Source organism: Anolis carolinensis, unplaced genomic scaffold (genome assembly GCF_035594765.1).
Source record: "Anolis carolinensis isolate JA03-04 unplaced genomic scaffold, rAnoCar3.1.pri scaffold_10, whole genome shotgun sequence".
In the NCBI taxonomy this organism is placed as follows: domain Eukaryota; kingdom Metazoa; phylum Chordata; class Lepidosauria; order Squamata; family Dactyloidae; genus Anolis; species Anolis carolinensis.
In genome coordinates this window covers 13,186,740-13,207,115 of record NW_026943821.1, presented here as the reverse complement: position 1 = coordinate 13,207,115, position 20,376 = coordinate 13,186,740, and the positions used below count along the sequence as shown (strand labels likewise).

Here is a 20,376-nt window from a genome sequence, read left to right as displayed (position 1 = left end):
CACCTTCTCTTTTCTCTCTCTTCTTCATCTCCTTCCTTCTCTCCCTCCTCTTTCTTTCTCCTCCTCCTTCCTTCCTTCCTTCAATTTTTTTCTTTCCATTCTTTCCTCTTCTTTTTCTCTCTTCTTTCTCTTCCTTCCTTCTCTCCCTCTTCTTCCTTCCTTCTTTCCTTCCAATCTTTTCTTTCCATCCTTTCTTCTCCTTCTCCTCCTCCTCCTCCTCCTCCTCTCCCTCTTCTTTCTTTCCTCTTCCTCCTTCTCCTCTTCCTCCTCCTCTTCTCTCTTCTTCTTCTCCTCTTCTCCGCGCTGGCCGCCTGCTGGCTGCTGAAGCGGCAGGGATGGGGGGCGGCGCAGGGGGTGTTCAGCCCTTGCCTTCCCAGCGCGGGGCCCAAGCGCCCGCCGCCCCCCGCTCCCTGCGGCGCCCAGGAGATGCAGCCCAAGGCGCCCCCGGAGGACGAGGAGGCGGCGGGCGCGGGCGCTTTGGCGGGGCCGGGGGCCGAGAGGACGGCGCTGCCCATCCCGAGGGAGCCCGGCGAGAACCTGCGGCGCCTCCGCGGGAGGAAGGTGCTCCTGGGCGAAGAGCGGCAGCTGGCCGGGTGGGCGCTCGGCACCGCGCTCCTCGGCCTGGCCCTCGTGGTCCTCCACACCGAGCTGGCCTGGTTCGGACGCTGCCAGGTGAGTGCCTTCCTCCTCACTTCCTCACTTGCCTCCCATACAGCCACTAACCAGGGCTCAGCCTACTCAGCTTCCATGATCAGCTGGCAAAATTTGTGTACTTTAAAATATGCTCACACTTATGACGCCCTTGGCCTTCGGTGGCACAGTGTGTTCAAGCGCTGAGCTGCTGAACTTCACTTCACTTTATTTCTTAATTAGTCGCTCTCCACCAGAGTGCTCCGAGCGACTTACAATTTAAAATATCATTCCACAATATAAAAACATTCAACAGTGACTATTTGGCAAATTAGATCTGATTTACTTCAACGCACAGCCAAACAGCCAAGTCTTGAGCACTTTTACAACTCTGACATTGCTCTAACATATGGAGGCAATGAGTTCCACAGAATTGGAGCATAGATCAAAAAGGCTCTACGCCTTGTAGCTTCCAGGCGTACCTCCCTAGGGCCCGGTACGTATAGGAGATTTTCCTGGGAGGATCGAGGTGACCACTGATGGAAAAAAGGAATGAGGCGGTCCCTAAGATATAATGGTCCTTGGCCATTTCGAGCTCTAAATGTCAGGATCAGTATCTTGTAAGAGATCCGATGTTCTATTGGTAGCCAATGCAGTTGTTTCAGAAACGGTGTAATATGGGATCTTATAGATGATCCCGCTAGCAGCCTGGCCCCGCCGCATTTTGGACCAATAGGTTGCAGGTTCAAATCCGACGAACGGAATGAGCGCCTGCTGTTAGCTCCAGCTTCTGCCAACCTAGCAGTTCGAAAACATGCAAATGTGAGTAAATCAATAGGTACCGCTCCAGCGGGAAGGTAACAGCTTTCCATGCAGTCATGCCGGCCACATGACCTTGGAGGTGTCTATGGACAACACCGGCTCTTCAGCTTAGAAATGGAGATAAGCACCAACCCCCAGAGTCAGACACGACTGGACTTAACGTCAGGGGAAACCTTTACCTTTTACCTATGATGACCTGAAGGCAGGCATGGGCAAACCTTGACCCTACATGCCGGCTGTTAGGAATGATGGGAGTTGGAGTCCAAAACACCTGCCTTAAGGCCAACCTCCTGCAGGGTTTTCTTGGCAGGATTTTCTCAGAGATTATTCACCTTAGCCTTCCTCTACATCTGAGAGAGTGTGACTTACCCAGTAGTAATAACAATAATAGTAATAATAATAATCGCTTCTGGTATGGGAATTGGCTGCCTGCAAGGACGTTTCCCAGGGGATGCCTGGGGATTTTTACCATTCTTGTCTGAGGCTTCTCTCGTGTCCCCACATGGGGAGCTGGAGCTGACAGAGGGAGCTCTCCCTGGATGCAAACCACCAACCTAATAGTCAGCAGTCCTGCTGGCAGAAGGTTTAACCCATTGCACTACTGGCGGCTCCATAATAATAATAATAATAATAATAATACTTTATTTATAGGGTTGCTCTGAGTTTTCCGGGCTGTATAGCCATGTCCTGGAAGCATTCTCTCCTGACGCTTCACCCACATCTATGGCAGGCATCCTCAGAGGTTGTGAGGCCTATGTAAAAAGTGTTTGCCTGTGTTCCTCCCAGGCGTTTGTCAATTTATGCCAGCTTCATGAATTTCCTAGGGCTTTCTTTAAAAGGCAAGGAGGTGGTTTTGCCAGTTGCTTCCTCTGAAACGCAACCCGCAGCACCTGGTATTCATTGGCAGTCTCCCCTCCAAGGACTCATCAGGATGTGGTGCTTTGCCAAAGGATTTTCCTCTCTGCCAGAGGTGTAGTTGAAGGGAAAGAAACAATAACATGGGCATCTCCCCCCACAAAAAAATACTTCTGTTCCCCCCACATGAAGTTTTTCTTCAGTTTCTAACTTCCTTTTGTTGCAGAGAGCGGGACACTGCAAACCATTCACACACTTTTCCATTTCCACTGTTCTCATTTGCTGGGTAACTTTGCTTGCCTTCTCTCTTTCAATGTCTAGACTCAGTTTGTAACTACTCAGTTGAAATGTTAAGTTTATTTTTTCGTGAGAAACTGCAAAGTCGCTTCTGGTGTGAGAGAATTGGCAGTCTGCAAGGATGTTGCCCATGGGACGCCTGGATGTTTGATATTTTTACCATCCTTGTGGGAGGCTTCTCTCACGTCCCCGCATGGGCAGCTGGAGCTGACAGAGGGAGCTCATCTGCACTGTCCCTGGATTCGAACTGGCAACCTTCAGGTCAGCAACCCAACCTTCAAGTGAGCAGTCCTGCTGGCACAAGGGTTTAACCCATTGCACCACCAGGGATTCCTGAAATGTTAAGTGACTGTAATGCTTAGAAATGTGAAGACTAAAGTTAAAATTCATGCAGAATTTCTATGGGAGGGCAGTGCCCTCATTTTGCCAACTTCTAGCTTCCTCTGCTCTGTGCTGAGTTTTGGACAGTAGCTTTCTGGATGACGACTGTCAGCCAGCCAAATTCTGGCAGTTGTCTTCCAAAAATGACATCCTCATTCTTAATAATAATAATAATAATAATAATAATAATAATAATAATAATGATAATACTTTATTTATAGCCTGCCTCCATCTCCCCGAAGGGACTCGGGGAGGCTTACAATGGTCGGACCCAGATAAAAACAGTAACAATAAACACATCAGGTGTACAACGACATGTGCAATTATAAAAACAAACAATAACATATACAGATAAAATAGAAAACTTAATAACATGGTTAAAACACACAAAAAAAATTAAAAATACACTGAATAAAATGCAACCATATAAGTTTCAAACCTGAGGTAGGTGACAAAGTGCTTTACGTTACTCCTATATTGAGGCAGGTTGTTGCTCCAGGTCAGTTTCTGATGGAGGGAACTTTCAATTGTGTTTAAGTGTCAACTGTGACAAATTTGCTTGGTATCAGATTGGTTGGTGATGTTCTGGAACAGATAACATGGACATTTTCAGATGTTTTGTGCCTCTCTTTCTACAATTCTGCTGTTTCTAAATGCAACTGAATTCCAACATTGCTGTGAACTTAACTGAATGTGTTGTCGAAGGCTTTCATGGCCGGAATCACTGGGTTGCTGTGAGTTTTCCGGGCTGCATGGCCATGTTCCAGAAGCATTCTCTCCTGACATTTTTACCACTTCTATGGCAGGCATCCTCAGAGGTTGTGAGGTCTGTTGAAAATAGGCAAGTAAGGTTTATATATCTATGGAATAATGTCCAGGGTAGGAGAAAGAACTTTTGTCTGCTTGAGGCAAGTGTGAATGTTGCAATTAGCCACCTTGATTAGCATTGATTTGCCTTGCAGCTTCAAAGCCTAGCTGATTCCTGCCTGGGGGCTTCCTTTGTTAGGAGGTGTTAGCTGGCCCTGATTGTTTCTTGTCTGCAATCAGCCAAGAATGTGGTGGAGGCTCCCTCTTTGGAGGCTTTTAAACAGTGGCTGGATGACCATCTGTCGGAGTGCTTTGAATGTGAATTTCCTGCTTCTTGGCAGGGGGTTGGACTGGATGGCCATGAGGTCTCTTCCAATTCAATGATTCTACTGGGATAATAAAAGCATAATGTTCTCCCTTTGCGTCTCTCTCTCTATATATATTTGCACTAAGTCCTCAATATAGGTGCTTGCATGAGAACTTGGAGAAGTAATTTACCTTTTCCTAAACCAAAATTACTGCCACACATTACTAGAAAGGAAGGCAAACTTTCATATTGTCCTTTCCATTCCTTTGAGCTGTATCATGTCTCAATAAAAGACAAGCCCCCAAATCAATACAAATTAAAATTAAATGAATAAGTGTGCTTTCCATGCTCAGGCACTACCTCCAAAACACCCCCTTTTCCAGACATACCTAGGTGGATGAGTCTGCTAAAACTGTAGCAGATGAATGTCAAGATTGAACAAGTTCTGCAACTCCTCGCCCCAGAAAGTTATGATGGCCACATGCCTACATGGCTTTAAAAATGGATTAGCTAAAATGGGATGGGGGTTGGATAGGTGTTTCATGGCAGCTTACTGATCAAGATGTTTAAAAGCCATGATGCTGTTCTTTGAGAGAGGCCATTTCCTAGATAATCCGGGTGTATGTGTATGTGTGTGAATATCATCACTGCAAAACATTTTTTTGATTTATCCAGTGTAGACGTCAACATGCACAGCTGGAAAACATTAGCAGATTTGGACTACAGTTCCCAGAATCCCACAACCAGCACAGGATTCTGGAAGTTGTAGTCCAAAACAATCCCCCTTCTCTTGCCTTAGTCTTTCATGGATAATTCATGAAGCATGGTCCATGGATTTGACTTAGCAGAAATGCCTTCAGATACTGTATGACTATGCAGGTACTGGCTAGCTAGACTTCAGATTTCTGGATCTGAGAAAGGAATGAGCCAATCGGTGGTTTCTGGAATTTCTGTTGCAAAAAAAAGTTTCCAAACCGATTTAAGGTGGTGGTGGTGGTTGTTGTTGTTGTTGTTGTTGTTGTTGTTGTTGTTGCGAACTACCAGAGGGGTGTAGCTGCAAAATGGGCAAAATGAGGGCTTTGCCCTCCAAATATGATTTCTGACTCCCCCCAAATGAAGCCTTCCTTCAGTCTCCAGCTTTCGAGCATTGCCGAGAGTAAGACTATAAAAACTGTTCCATCCAGAAGTTCTTTTTTCTGTATTCACATTCCTTTGGTCACCTTTCCTATCCCCTTTCTTTATATGTCCAAATTCTCCTTCTGCAAGCTCAACCAACGTTTTAAGTTACTAGAGTGATAGAAATTTGGAGACTGGAAGAAAATTAAATGGAGGCAATCCCCTCATTTTTTCCCTTCCTATAACAATTGCCCTGGGAGGAAGTAAACTTCGTTGTCATGCAATTTGTCACATTTCAGCTTCCTCTAGTTGCTTTTTATTGAGAAATATACAAATGGCACAAGTGGTGCAGCACAGCGGGTTAAACCACTGGGCTGCTGAACATGCTGGCTGAAAGGTCAGCAATTCGAATCCACGGAGCGGGGTGAGCTTCTGCTGTTAACCCCAGCTTTTGCCAGTCTAGCAATCTGAAAAAATACAAAATGTGAGTAGATCAATAGGTACTGCTCCAGCAGGAAAGTAATGGCGCTCCATACAGTCATGCCGGCCACATGTCCTTGGAGGTGTCTACGGACAACGCTGGCTCTTCAGCTTGGAAATGGAGATGAGCACCAAGCCCCAGAGTCGGACACGACTAGACTTAATGTCAGGGGGTAACCTTTACCTTTTTATAGAAATGTCATACATGAGTATCATTTGGTAATATGTCATCTCACCTTTCAGTTGCTTTGAAAGTGTCCTAGTTTTTTTTTCTCCTCCCACCTTCCTCCTTTCTGGGACTTGGAGCAATGGGTTCAAATTACAGGAAAGGAGATTCCAGTTGAATATTAGGAAGAGCTTTCTGACTTTAAGAGTAATTCTGCAGTGGAACTCTCTGCCTCAGAGCATGGTGGAAGCGCCTTCCTTAGATGCTTTTAAACAGAGGCTGGATGGCCATCTGTCAGGGATGCTTTGATTGTGCTTTTCTTGCATGGCAGGGGGTTGGACTAGATGGTCCATGTGATATCTTCCAACTATGATTCTGTGATTATCCTCAGTTTACTTTAGTGATTGCAAACTGAGTTCAAAGTGTAAAAAGGAAAGCACATTATAGTTTTACAGGGCCTCTCATCTTCTCTGCCAAAGAGTGCTGCTGTTGCCACACCAAACTACAAATCCCAGGATTCCATATCAAACAGCTATGGCAGTTATAGTGGTATCCAACTGCATTACTTCTACAGTGTCGATATACCCATAATCTATTGCGGAATGGTCCTTGCACTAAAATAATTTTCCCACGTTAAACCCGATATTACGTTGCGAGTGGTAGATGGGCAAAGATGATATTTGGATTTCCTGACTTAGTCATCAAACTCGTCTCTCGCTCATGGGTTAATGTGTTTTATCAGAAGATTGGCACTATGCCCCAAAAATGTGGCCACCCTTGTATATTTGTATTATCACATATTATCTCTGATTGAATATACCCATGCATTGCTAAAAGTATACAATTTCTGCTGTATTTTAACTCAAACGTACTGTTTCCCCCTCTTTTTCTCAAAATGCAGCCTTTAATAGAATGTCTGTAACTCACAATGGCCCTGAATGCAACTTACTGTTTATCTTCTCACTCAGGGGTGTGCATTTTGAGACTTTATAGGCATGTTTGGACTGCCACTCCTAGCTTTCCTTGTCCTTGGCTGGGATGGTTAGGGTTGCTGGGAGTTGCAGTCAAAAATATCTGGAGGACCACAATTCCAATCCTGATCTGTGTTGATAAGGAGGAGGGAAAGGAGAGATGGAAGAAAAACAGCTCATTGGAATGTGATAGCATGTATGCACATGTGCAGGTCTATCTATGCACACTATTAAAAGCATCTTCCCATGAGACATGGAAGGGGCATCGTTTTACTAGGGAGCGGCACAGAACCTAGGAACAGATAGTAAGTATATGTGAGGATATGTATGTGCCTTCAAGTCAATACAGGGCAGCTCTGTGAATATCGTAGCACTTTCGTAGGTAAAGAATCCTCAGGAGTGGTTCCTTCCTCTGAAATAATCACCTATGGCACCTGACATTCATTGACGGATTCCCATTCAGGCACTAAGCAGGCTTCCAAGAAAATAACAGATTTGGTGCCTTTGGAAGCACGTCATAATATGGAAAAGAATAATATTCCCCATCCGTTTGTAGACGTTGACGGATCTGGGCGTGGGGTGTGTCAACTGTCCTACAGCGCTGTGTAGCACCCTTTTGTCTGAGTCATCCTGGAAGCGATGTCTTCACATGCATTCTTTTGCCGACACCTTTTTGATACTTTCAATATTTGACTTGGGTTAGCAGAGCCTGTTTTCACGAGTGCTTCTTATGGCAATGGCAGCGTGCCTTTTTCATTTCAATCAGAGGGCCCATTCACGCTACGGTTCAGTTTCCACATTTGCAGGTTTGACTTTTGAGGACTTGCTCATTTGCAGATTTGATTAACATGTTATTTCAAGGAATCTCTAGTCCTCCAGAGTGGTTCTAGGTACCGGCAATCCTCCAGTGGAAGCTAACCAGTGGTCATGTTGGAGAACCTACAGAGTCCTTGACATGTATTCTCTCATGCAAAAGGAAGAAGTATTTTCCCCACTTTCACAGTTATCATTAGCCCCTAACCCTAGCAAATGTGGATGGTTGATCAACTTAGTTATAGCATTATCATTCCACTTTAATTACCCGGTTCTGTCCTGTGAGATAGAGCCCCCGGTGGCGCAGTGTGTTAAAGTGCTGAGCTGCTGAACTTGCAGACTGAAAGTTCGAATCCGGGGAGCGGCGTGAGCGCCCGCTGTTAGCTCCTGCTTCTGCCAACCTAGCAGTTCGAAAACATGCCAATGTGAGTAGATCAATAGTTACCGCTCTGTCAGGAAGGTAACGGCGCTCCATGCAGTCATGCCAGCCACATGACCTAGGAGGTGTCTATGGACAATGCCGGCTCTTAGGCTTAGAAATGGAGATGAGCACCAACCCCCAGAGTCGGACACGACTGGACTTAACGTCAGGGGAAACCATTACCCTTTACCTTTCTTATCCTGTGAGATCCTTAGGTTTGCAGTTTAAAGAGAGGTATTTACAATTCCCAACCAGAGAACAAATGCCCCCACAAACTACAAATTCTAGGATTCAGTAGTGTAATACACTTTATTTAAATTCGACTTTATCTCCCCAGAGGGACTCAAAGCAAATTGCAATACATATAAGGCAAACATTCAATGCCTTTTAGCATGAACAACGACATACAATACACATCTTCCTCTTCTCCTTAACAAGACAGATCAGGATTGAAATTGTGGTCCTTCAGATATTTTTGAACTGCAACTCCCAGCAACCCTAACCATCACAGGCAAGGGAAGGAAAGCTAGGAGTGGCAGTCATACGGTCATGATAGTTAAAGTGGAATCACAGTGTTGTAACTGTAATGTGAATGAGCCCAGAATAAAGATTTCCCCCAATAAAACCTCAGTTGACTTTGAACCAGCACAACGTTTAATTCACAGTGCTAAAATCCACCGTTGGGCTGTACCTTTATTATCACAGAGCAAACTGCCTGGTAAACATGCAAATTTTTAAGTTATCCAGAATTCTTTCCTGGGCTTTCCTGGGCCGGTTTTGTTTATTGTGTGCCTATGTGCATTTTATGATGCTAGAAGAGACATAGCTACTATCAGGAGTGGTTCACCAAGAGCTTTTCAATTCTGTAATTTTTGGATTTTGTTTACTTGTTTGACATGTCCAGGGAGACTGGAGAGTGTACTTCTCCAGATCTATACTATAGAAGATTTTTGATTTTCACATTACTTTATCTCATCCTGCATAATACACTGGAAATATTCATAGGTTATATCTGACGAAAGAGGCTCTGCTCCAGCCTCCTCCAATACGACACTGTCCAATTGCATTGATCTCCATACTTGGAGTTCAATGCAAGTCTTTGCTCACTCAGAGAAAACCATGATAACCGTATCTATGAAGCCAGAGCTGATGTAGTTTATCCAATGCAAATTTTCTTTATCAGTGCTCCAAATAATCCCAGAAACAGGTCTAAAGACTACCACACCAAGATATTTATTTTTTTGTTTGGGCTTGTAGGCTCAAGACTATTGATATTGCCTTTGGTTTGCAGTCAGTATTATTTATCCTGAGAGATGAACTGAAATTACGAAGAAAGGTTTAGCAAAGGTCACCAAGTGAGATTTCCTGACAGGGATGAAATTTGAATCCAGAACTTCATAGGCTCTTGATAATTCCATCTAAGCACTTCCGTTTAGATAACATGGCTGGGATCAGCTGGCATGAATTAGTCCAAAGAACGTGTTGCTAAATCTTTTTGGAATGTAAGGCCTTTTGGACCACAGTCAGCCCTCCACATTTGCGGATTTCACTTTTGCAGATTTGATTAATATGTTTTTCTTCCCTAGGAATCTATTTTTTTATGTTGAATTCAATCTGCATTTGAAGTAAGCAGAGAACAAGAGGAGAAGGAAGAAGCCAGGGCACTTTGAAAGCAGGTGAAAAAGTGGAATGACAGACAATGAATTGGAACTGACCCTGCCAAATCAGAACAGTTAGAGGGTATGCACTATATAGGATATTGCCCATTATATGGTAGATTAGAAAGCCGGTCTGGGGTTTTGGAGACCCAAGTTCAAGTCCATTGAGAGGAAGGAAGCATGTCAGATGACCTTGCGAAGTCACTCTCTTTCAGCTTGGTTGGGTTGGTCAGGTTGGGCTGCTGATCTGAAAGCTGCCAGGTTCAAATCCCACCCAGGGAGAGCGCAGATGAGCTCCCTCTATCAGCTCCAGCTCCATACGGGGACATGAGAGAAGCCTCCCACAGGCTTCCGGGCGTCCCCTGGGCAACGTCTTTGCAGACGGCCAATTCTTTTACACCAGAAGCGACTTGCAGTTTCTCAATTCACTCCTGACACGAAAAAAAAGCTTGATCTATTTCCCAGAGTGTTTGTTGTGTGGATAGAGCAAAAATCTTACTGGAGTAAAGGTGGGTTTTTAAAGATAGCTCATAAAAATGAATGAAAAAGGATAGCAATGCCACAGCTATGTCAAGACTGTCCTTCCCTCTGCAACTACTGTAAAGGTGTGTTCCATTTTTGTTACTGTATTGCCAATTTCCAGAGGAAATGAGCTTTAATGGGTTTTTTTAATGTCAGGTTAATGTTTATCTCATGTCCCTGCATGGGAAGCTGGAGCTGACAGATGGGAGCTCACCCCGCTCCCTGGATTCGAACCACTAACCTTTTGGTCTGCAGTCCTGCTGGCACAAGGGTTTAACCCACTGCACCACCATGAGCTCCTAGCTTTAATGTTTGCCAGCTAATATTTCAGGGAAAAGGTGTTGGTCAGTGCAGAGTCAGGAAAGTTCCTTTTTGGACTACAGTACAAAAACCCCAAAATGAATTTTTCTGATTGTGAGAATGTCCTTTTTTCCTAAGTTCTGGTCCTCCCTTCCGATTACGTTGTTCAGCGTGTCCAGCCTTGTTTGTCTCCTTTTCCACCAGCATATCTCCCATATCTCACAGAAGCATGACAAGAAAAGCAGACCAATCCTTGCTCAAACTTGCCAGGTCCCATAAGATGGATCACAATTCACTCCCCCATTTGAAATTACAGACCTGCCAGGATGCCAGAGACATTAAAATCAGAGAAATCTGCTTATTTAAGGGGTGGATAAGAGAGACAGAGGGACAAGTCACAACATAGCTGCTCAGCAATGTTGAAGCAGTGAAACACTCCTGAAAGTCAGGAGATGTGTATTAGTTGCATATCTCAAAAAATGCTGAGGCTAAGATGGTGATTTCTTTTTTGAATGACAACTTCTAGAATCCCTCGATCAACATAACCAACTCGTAACCCATAGGTGAGAACCTGTGTGTCTCCTTGATGTTTAATTTCAAGTCCCATCATTCATAGCCAGCATAGGGCTTGATGGGAACTCTGTGTGAGCACCTAGTCTCCATCCAAGTTTTATTCTGTCCATTGTGTGAGAAGGCGATTTTGCCTGTAGATGTAAGCAAGCTTAGATGAGGTCTTTTAGTGAAGAAATTCAGGATCAGAATGTGCTATAGCAGATCAAGTGGAGCAGGTAGAATGCACATAAACATCCCATAACAAAGCTAAGGCAATAACAAGGGTTGCAAATGAATATAGGCAGAAAGTGTTTAACTTATTACATCTATCTTAATCAGTTCTGTGCTATCCCACTTTTCAGCAGCTTTTTAAAATGTCCTGATTTCTTTCCACTTTCTCCCGTTGTCCTCAGCTTACTTTCATTGCTGAAAATTAAGTTCAAAATGCAAACATAGTTTGCAATCAATGAGCTCAGCAGGGAGGAGAGGCCCAGGTGAAAGCAAACTGCTGCAGCCTCTCCTACCTTTTATGTTCTTTCCATAAGTAACATTTGTTGTCCAACTATCTCTGATGTTGTATGAGCCCCAATTTACATCTATGAAATGCCATAGGGTATGAATTAAGTCATAATTTGCCCGAAATCGTCTCTTGCCTTTATATCTTGCTTTTTTCTATAAGGCTATCTTCCTAACCCCACCTCCTCCAAGGTGAACTGAACCACCTAAACGGGGCTCTACAGGCCAATGGATACTCCACCACAGATATCAGAAGAGCTGCAAGGCCAAGAAGAAGCCATGAGAGTAAAGAAAGATCCACCCAGAGGAAAAGGGACCACCAAACACAGCATTGCCCAAACACGAATCAAGGAACATGAAAGGCACTGCAGACTAACTCAGTCAGAGAAATCAGCCATAGCAGAGGACTTGATGAGCCAACCTGGACACAGCATATTATTTGAGGACACAGAAATGCTGGACCACTCAAACATCCACCATGTCAGACCACACAGAGATGCCACTGAAATCCACAAGCATGTGGGCAATTTCAACAGAAAGGAGGAAACCATAAACATGAACAAAATCTGGCTACCAGTTTAAAAAAAAACTCTAAAATTGGGACAATAAATAAAGAACAACACTCAAAACACAGGGGAATTCCCGACATGAATCAAAAAGGGCCAGCTAAGACTACCCAACAAAGGATTTCCCCAGGCAGGAAGCAGACAGGCTTTGAATCTACCATTAAATGCTAAGTAAGGTGATCAGTTGCAATATTCACACTTGCCTCAAACAGATAAGAGTTCTTTCTCCCAACCTGGACTTTCCACAGGTATATAAATCCCACTTGCCTAGGTTCCAATAGACTTCACACCTCTGAGGATGCCTGCTATAGATGTGGGTGAAACATCAGAAGAGAATGCTTCTGGAACGTGGCCATACAGCCCAGAAAACTCACAGCAACCCATCAATCTTCCTATTTTCACCCTCTTTATGGTAGTATTGGTCCATTTCAGAACAGAAAAGAAAAGAAGAAAAGGGCACAAACATCTTTGGGGCTCATTGTACAGCCCTCTGTATGTTGTTGGAGCACAATACTCCACATTCCTTGGCTGGTCCGGAATGCTGGTATTTGCAGTCCAACAAAGCCCTGAAAACATGGCTATGTGCCCAGGCTTTCGAAGATTAAATGATAAAGACGACCCGGACTGATTTACGGCTACAGCACGAGGATTTTGGATGAATGGATTTTAATCATATGTTTTATATTTTTATATTGTTTTAATTGGAATTTCGTTGCTGTTTTAATTATGTGTAGGCATCGAATTGTTGCCAGTTTTGTACGCCGCCCTGACTCCCTTCGGGTGAGAAGGGCGGGATATAAATGATGGGAATAAATAAATAAATAAAAACAACGTCAAGACAGGAGAAGACACACTAAGCCCTGACACTCAAGAAAAGGGTTAGAAATCAGACAACCCTAATCAAATCTGACTTAGAAGTAGGACCTGGCCTAAGATTTACATGGAAGAGGAAAGTTTGGTTGTTTTTGCTTCATGGATTACAATCCTGCAAGAGTGAAAAACTGATGGTTTTAAGATATATACATTTTATACACAGCTCTGAAAAGTTTAGGAGCTGTTGGATCTGATGTCCTGCATCCTCTTTCTACTTGCCTTGCATTCATGCTGCTGTTTTCCTCCACTTGAATGAATGCTGAGAAGAGGTCCGGCTTAAGACCAGAAACCGTAAAGGGCATGCGCAAGTTCATTCTTTCCTCTTGGAAACTCCGGATTTCCCCCTTCGTGAAAGAACTCAGTCTCATGATGCTGTATAAGCAGGATCAGTCATGCAAATATTTCCTCCGTAGTGTTCGGTGGCCAGATGGCCAGAAAAACCACAACAAAACCAAGACACATGAACACAGACCCTGGATATAGCCATGGTTTCTCTTACACTTTTTGATTGTAAGGATTAGCAGGTAAAACTTCTCAAAGGTGAGGAACAGAAGGCAACAACGAGGCCGAGAAAAAGAATGTACCTACAGCGTAGAATTGATGCTATTTGACACTGCTGTTAACTTCCATGACTCAGTGCTATGGAATCTCAGGATCTATGATTCTATAATTCTGTGATCCATTGTTTGGAGAAGCACTAGATCTCTTTGGCAAAGAAGGCTAAAGACTATTTAAAACTACTGCTCTCAAGATTCTCTAGTATTGGCAATTAAAGTGGTGTAAAATTGCATCAGTTCTACAGTGTGGATGCACATTGGTTTAGTGAGGGACAACTTTTATAGATTTTTAAATACAACACAGAACAGGAATGCTTACCTGTAATCAGTGCAGTCTTCAATATGTTTACTAAAAAGGAAATCCTAGGGAGTTGAATAGGAATTATCGTCTGCTAAGTGCATTTAGGATTGTAGCCGTGTTAGTTCAGTTAGTCATCGGCTGATTGTCTGGCATGATTCACTTCCAAAGAAAGGAGGTACGGTGTCTGGCGTTTAGCTTGGGTTGGGCATCGTAACTGCTACTGGAGATGGAGCCTACTATTTGGGATCATTCCTCCAAATGACACAGATTTGAGAAAACAGCATTTTTTGGACTACAATGCCAACAATTGCTTAGCCAGCACAGGCAAAAAAGATAGTTAGGAGTGACCGCAATGAGCTGTCTGTAATTGCTCTTCCTAACACGAGGTTCAATCAAAAGACTCAGAAATGTTAGTGAGGATATATCTAGAACATGGAATAGCAATTGTTTTTTTAATTACAGTTCCTGGAATTTCCAAGCCAGCATGGCTAGTGATCTTGCTGATTGGGAGTTTGAGAATCATAGTCCAAAAAGGCTCTGATTATTCATATTTATTCACACATACACTCCTGATAGGAGTTTGGTTAATCTATGAATTTTTTTTTGAAAAACTTTGCCCTAAGTTTCATTGCATAATCTCAAACTCAAGTCTTCAGCATTGGATAGTACACCATTGCCAAATTCAAGTTTTGTTTCTGAGTGAGAGGTGAATGGAGCTATTTAGAAGATAGTGCTAAAGCTCCTCACTTCCTTGTTGTGGTTTTAAACATGCAGATGTTTTCTCAGTCTTCCCCTTTCCCTCTTCTGCCTATGTTTTAAAGTTAGTGACATTGACTGACAGGAAGGTCATCCCTATGGCCCTCCTAGTCATTCCATGTATAGATGCCAGTTGGGCTGTCACTTGACTCTTTTAAATCCTCTTATATCATATCTGTCTACTTGGGTGTGTTTAGGCCAGGATGTGTGGCACAAACACCTATGTGTTCCAGGACAAGGGAATGGCCATTGGCCAGGGCCTCAGGAAAAAATGTTCCAGAAGTCTGCTACTATTACTCTCTTGCCATTGTTGCCCTGGACAATTGTTTCATTCTTCCTAATGGTAGAGTTCGCCCTCTGTCCTTATAGCAATTGAAAGTTTTGGTTTCAGTACAGTCATGCCTCCACATTTGAAGCTTTGTCTTTTGTAAATTTGATAATTCACAAATTTGATTAAATGGTTACTTCTAGAAATCTCTAGGTTATCTATTGAGACTCTATGGTCCACTTCTTCTGGTCATTCTGAAGATCAAATATCTAAGTCCTCCAGTGCAGTTCTGTGGTTAGTCTCCAGTGGAAATTGGCTATAGAATCACTCTGGAAGACCTAGATATTCCTAGAGAGGTGTGCTCTCAGGTTTTAAAAAGTAGCAATGTCCAGTGTCCCTAAACCTAGTGAATGTGGAAGGCTGACTGTATATAACCTACAAGGTGCTTGCTTATAAAGCTATTGACCTCCCAACCCTGTTATATGCCTGCGAAACGTGGATTGTCTACAGACGTCACATTCAACTCCTGGAATGATTCCGTCAGCGTTACCTCCAAAAAATCCTGCAAATCTCTTGGGAAGACAGGCGGACAAATGTCAGTGTGCTGGAAGAAGCACAGACCACCAGTATTATAGTAATGCTCCTATGCCATCAGCTCTGCGGGACTGGCCAAATTGTCCGAATGCCTGATCACCATCTCTCAAAGCACTTACTATACTCCCAACTCAAGAATAGAAAAGGAAATGTTGGTGGACAGGAAAAGAGATTGAAAGATGGGCTTAAAGCTAACCTTAAAACTGTGCCATAGACACCCAGAACTGGGAAGCCTTGTCCCTTGAGTGCTGTAACTGGAGGTCAGCTGAGACCAGCAGTGCTGTGGAATTTGAAGAGGCATGAATGCAGGGTGAAAGGAAGAAACATGCCAAGAGGAAGGCACATCAAGCCAACCCTGACCGGGACTGCCTTCAACCTGGAAACAATGCCCTCACTGTAGAAGAACATGCGGATCAAGAATAGGGCTCCACAGTCACCTACCACCACCACCACCAAGACCTCATGCTTGGAAGGCCATGATACTCAGACAATGAGGAATCACCTAAGGAAGGACATAACTTCCATCATTTCACAGATGAAAACTGGGGCATTATATTCTCTTGCTGGTTATATAGTATCCCCACTCTTGGTTTAAATATCTCTTTGATTTCTTGGATCTTGTGGAATATGTCTCTCCTTTTGCTTTTTCTGTCATTAGCACCTTCTATTTCTGCAGAACACAAACTAAAAAATATCACATCATAAAGACATTATACCATAAAACACACAAAATTTTATCCCTTTGTTATAATTGTAATATAACACAGAAATACCTTCTTGAGTGATTTTCAAATAAGTAGTTATTTGCAATTCATTACTTCCAGTTCCTACAGCTGCTACTGCTAGGATTGTAGAATAATAGAACTACAGTAGAGTCTCACTTATCCAACATAAACGGGCCGGCAGAACTTTGGATAAGCAAATATGTTGGATAATAAGGAGAGATTAAGGAAAAGCCTATTAAACAACAAATTAGGTTATGATTTTACAAATTAAGCACCAAAACATCATGTTATACAACAAATTTGACAGAAAAAGTAGTTCAATACGCAGTAATGCTATGTAGTAATTACTGTATTTACGAATTTAGCACCAAAATATCACAATGTATTGAAAACATTGACTACAAAAATGTGTTGGATAATCCAGAACGTTGGATAAGTGAGTGTTGGATAAATGAGACTCTACTGTATGGATTTGGAAGAGACCTAAGCACTATCTACTCCAATCTGTTTCAAAATCATCCCTGACAGGTTACCATCCAGTCTTTTCTGAAAATATCCACTGAAGGGGAAGCTATTTCTTTCCTTCGGGATGTTTTTCCTAACATTAGTCATCTTATTGCTTTGGCACCACGATTCTATTGTGTGTGTACTCATTGCTCATGAAATGGTTTATAGGATAGCAATCAGAAATTTTGGAGAATGGGTCCAAAATTCTGGCTTTTCTTCCAAGTAATTAATCAAGTTAAGCAAATACCAAAAGCCCACCTTAACTTTTGGGGCTTTGCTCTGAATTCCTCTCCCCTCATAATTGTGTAATTCTGTAGACCTTGCAGTGTCATTTTAAGGTCTACTGAGCTAATGCAGTAGAAATGCACTAGTAAGGTATACTGAGCTAATGCATTAGAAATGCACCAGAAATTCATGCAAAGCATTCTTGTTATCAAATCTTCCATCATGTTCAGAACTGGATGTGTCAGCAGACATTTCAGTAGTAAACAGGCCATAAACTGCTGATATGAATCCTCTTGCATTTCCTCATGTGCCAGATGCCATAGCGAACTCCAGAGCAGCAATACTTCTACTCCAGAAACAGAAATCTTTGGACTACACCGGCCCAATTCACCCACCCCAAACAGCGTGATTTAATGAACCCGTAGTCTTCCAGATAAACCCGTAGTCTTCCAAAGGGAGGCTCTGCTGCCACAGGAAATGAAAGACTGTCTTTGCATGGAGATTTTGCAGGTTCTTCTCTTCCAATTCTGATGTAAAATCCTGGTGTCAGGTCCAATGCAAGGAAGCAAGGAAGCATTTGGCCTATTTGTCATTGTGCTGTTGTAGTTGTGTGCCTTCAAGTCCTTTCTGACCTATGGCAACCTTAAGATGAATTTGTCAAGGAGTTTTCTTGGCACGATTTGGTTTGCCTTTTCTTTCCTCTGAGGCTGAGTGAATGTAATTTGCCTGAGGTCACAAAGTGGATTTCTGTGGCTGAGGATGGATTTGAACCCTAGTTTCTGTGACATTATGGTATGCATACATTCCCGAGAATCTGATTATCTGTTTGTCTGCCTGTCTATCTATCTATCTATCTATCTATCTATCTATCTATCTATCTATCTATCTATCTATCTATCTATATCTCAGTGCCAAAGCGTACCTTTTATTTTGAAGCCTATTGATTTCCCAAGCTCTTGGAGCTTGGCACAGAAGTCAGGAGTCCTGGCATACAGCCCCATGTCCTCCTTTTCACTCCCCCCCCCCCATTTATATTTCCTTATTCCTGATTGCAGTTTCTTGGCCCTTTGCCCTCCTCCTGCTCTCTGTCTCCGGAGGGCACCGACATTTGAAGCCAGTTTCCCTTGGTAGATGAAGGGTTTTTCCTGGACCTGCATCTGGAGGCAGACCTTGGATCCGTTCTGCACCTCCTCTGGGTCCACTCCCTGCCTTGGAACATGTCTGAGAAGCAGGTTGAGGAAGATAAACGGGTACAAACAGTTTGCTCACATCAGGCAGTGGGTTGTCAGTGATATATGATCTAGGTGTGCCTTTAAAAAATTGAAGGAGTACATCTATGAAGACCTCCTCATTACATTTGACAGTTTTGGGTAGTAAATGCACACACAAACAAATACCCACTGGCAAAATCCTGTTCAAATTAGGTCACTAGCATATTAAGATTTGGGCTCATTTGATCCTATTCTTTAAAAAGAGGGTAAAAAAGAAATAAAGACATTGTACTGGCATATATTAGTGCAGGCCTATGAACCCAGTGGCCTTTGAAATCCTAAATAAAATAACAACAACAACAACAACAACAACAACAACAACAACAACAACAACAACAATGACCATTCATCACTCACTGCACCCTCGCAGTGATGTTGACCGGCTATATCTGCCTAGAAGATCAGGGGGCAGAGGACTCTTACAAGTAAAACAAGCAATCAAAGAAGAAGATCATGCCCTGGCAGAATATGTAAAGCAAAGTGAAGAACCTGCTTTGATTGAAGTCAAAAATCAGAAACTCCTCAAAGCACAGCAGACAAAGAATCAGTACAAGAAAACCACACTACAAACTAGAGCTGACAGTTGGCACAACAAAATATTGCATGGGAAATTCCTTGACAAAATTGAAGGAAAAGCTGATAAGGAGAAGACCTGGCTCTGGCTCACAAATGGGACCCTGAAGAAGGAGACAGAAGGCCTGATCCTTGCAGACCAGGAGCAAGCCATCAGAACAAATGCAATTAAAGCCAAGATCGAAAAATCAGCTGATGACCCAAAATGCAGACTGTGCAAGGAAGCTGACGAAACCATTGATCACATCCTCAGCTGCTGTAAGAAAACCGCACAGACTACAAACAGAGGCACAACTATGTGGCCCAAATGATCAATTGGAACTTAAGTCTCAAGTACCACCTCCCAGCAGAAAAGAACTGGTGGGATCACAAACCTGCAAAAGTATTGGAAAATGAGCACGCAAAGATACTGTGGGACTTTCGAATCCAGACCTACAAAGTTCTGGAACACAACACACCAGACATCACAGTTGTGGAAAAGAAAAAGGTTTGGATCATTGATGTCGCCATCCCAGGGGACAGTCGCATTGACGAAAAACAACAGGAAAAACTCAGCCGCTATCAGGACCTCAAGATTGAACTTGAGACTCTGGTAGAAACCACTGCAGGTGGTCCCAGTGATGATGGGCACATTGGGTGCCATGCCAAAAGATCTCAGCCGGCATTTGGAAACAATAGACATTGACAAAATCACGATCTGCCAACTGCAAAAGGCCACCCTGCTGGGATCTGCGTGCATCATCCGAAAATACATCACACAGTCCTAAACGCTTGGGAAGTGTTCGACTTGTGATTTTGTGCTATGAAATCCAGCATATCTATCTTGTTTGCTGTGTCATACAATAATAATAAATTTATTTACTACATTTATATCCCGCCCTTCTCACCCCAAAGGGGACTCAGAGCAGCTTACAAATAATATTACATACAGGGTATTATATCAATAGCACAGCACAACACTAGCACTATATATCAGCATATTGCACCAAACAACTATACTGGAATATTACGAGTAATATTACATGAAATAAATAATATATAATTAATATTATTATATTGTATTATTATTAGTATTATATTGCATTACATTACAATATTATAATCAATATTACATGTATATACAATATATTATTTATTATTGTATATTATATAGAATATTTATACACACACACACACACACACATATATAATACTATATTATCATGTTACTGGGGGAAGGGGCCTCCAGCTGATGGCACAGAAGACAAGATGGGAATGTCTTCCCAGTTTCTCCTCTATACACTTTATTTATATTCCGCTTCATCTCCCCGGAGGATCTCGGAGCACGTTACAGAAACACAAGCATTCCATGTCTTTTACACAATACACATACAAAGGTAAAGGCCTTCCCCTTTTTCCATCTCCGGCGTCTGGAGATGATGCTCAACTCCAGTCATGGTGAGGTGATCTTGTTCCATTTTTCCATACCGAGGAGCCTGTTATCTACAAAAAGATCATGTTGTCGGCCTGTTTTGTATATCTGCACAGGGTGCTCTTTTACCTTCCT

The 20,376-nt window shown here is 42.8% G+C and overlaps 1 protein-coding gene across 1 annotated transcript in view; it reads left to right on the top strand.

Annotated features, from left to right (window-relative positions):
* Window positions 1–426: 426 nt before the first annotated feature.
* The window catches only part of kcnn4 (potassium calcium-activated channel subfamily N member 4), a 54,953-nt gene continuing 35,003 nt past the window's right edge, over window positions 427–20,376 (top strand). Inside the window, exon 1 of the mRNA XM_008113770.3 lies at window positions 427–672. Coding sequence (XP_008111977.2) covers window positions 427–672 — 246 coding nt within the window. The remainder of the gene's footprint in view (window positions 673–20,376) is intronic.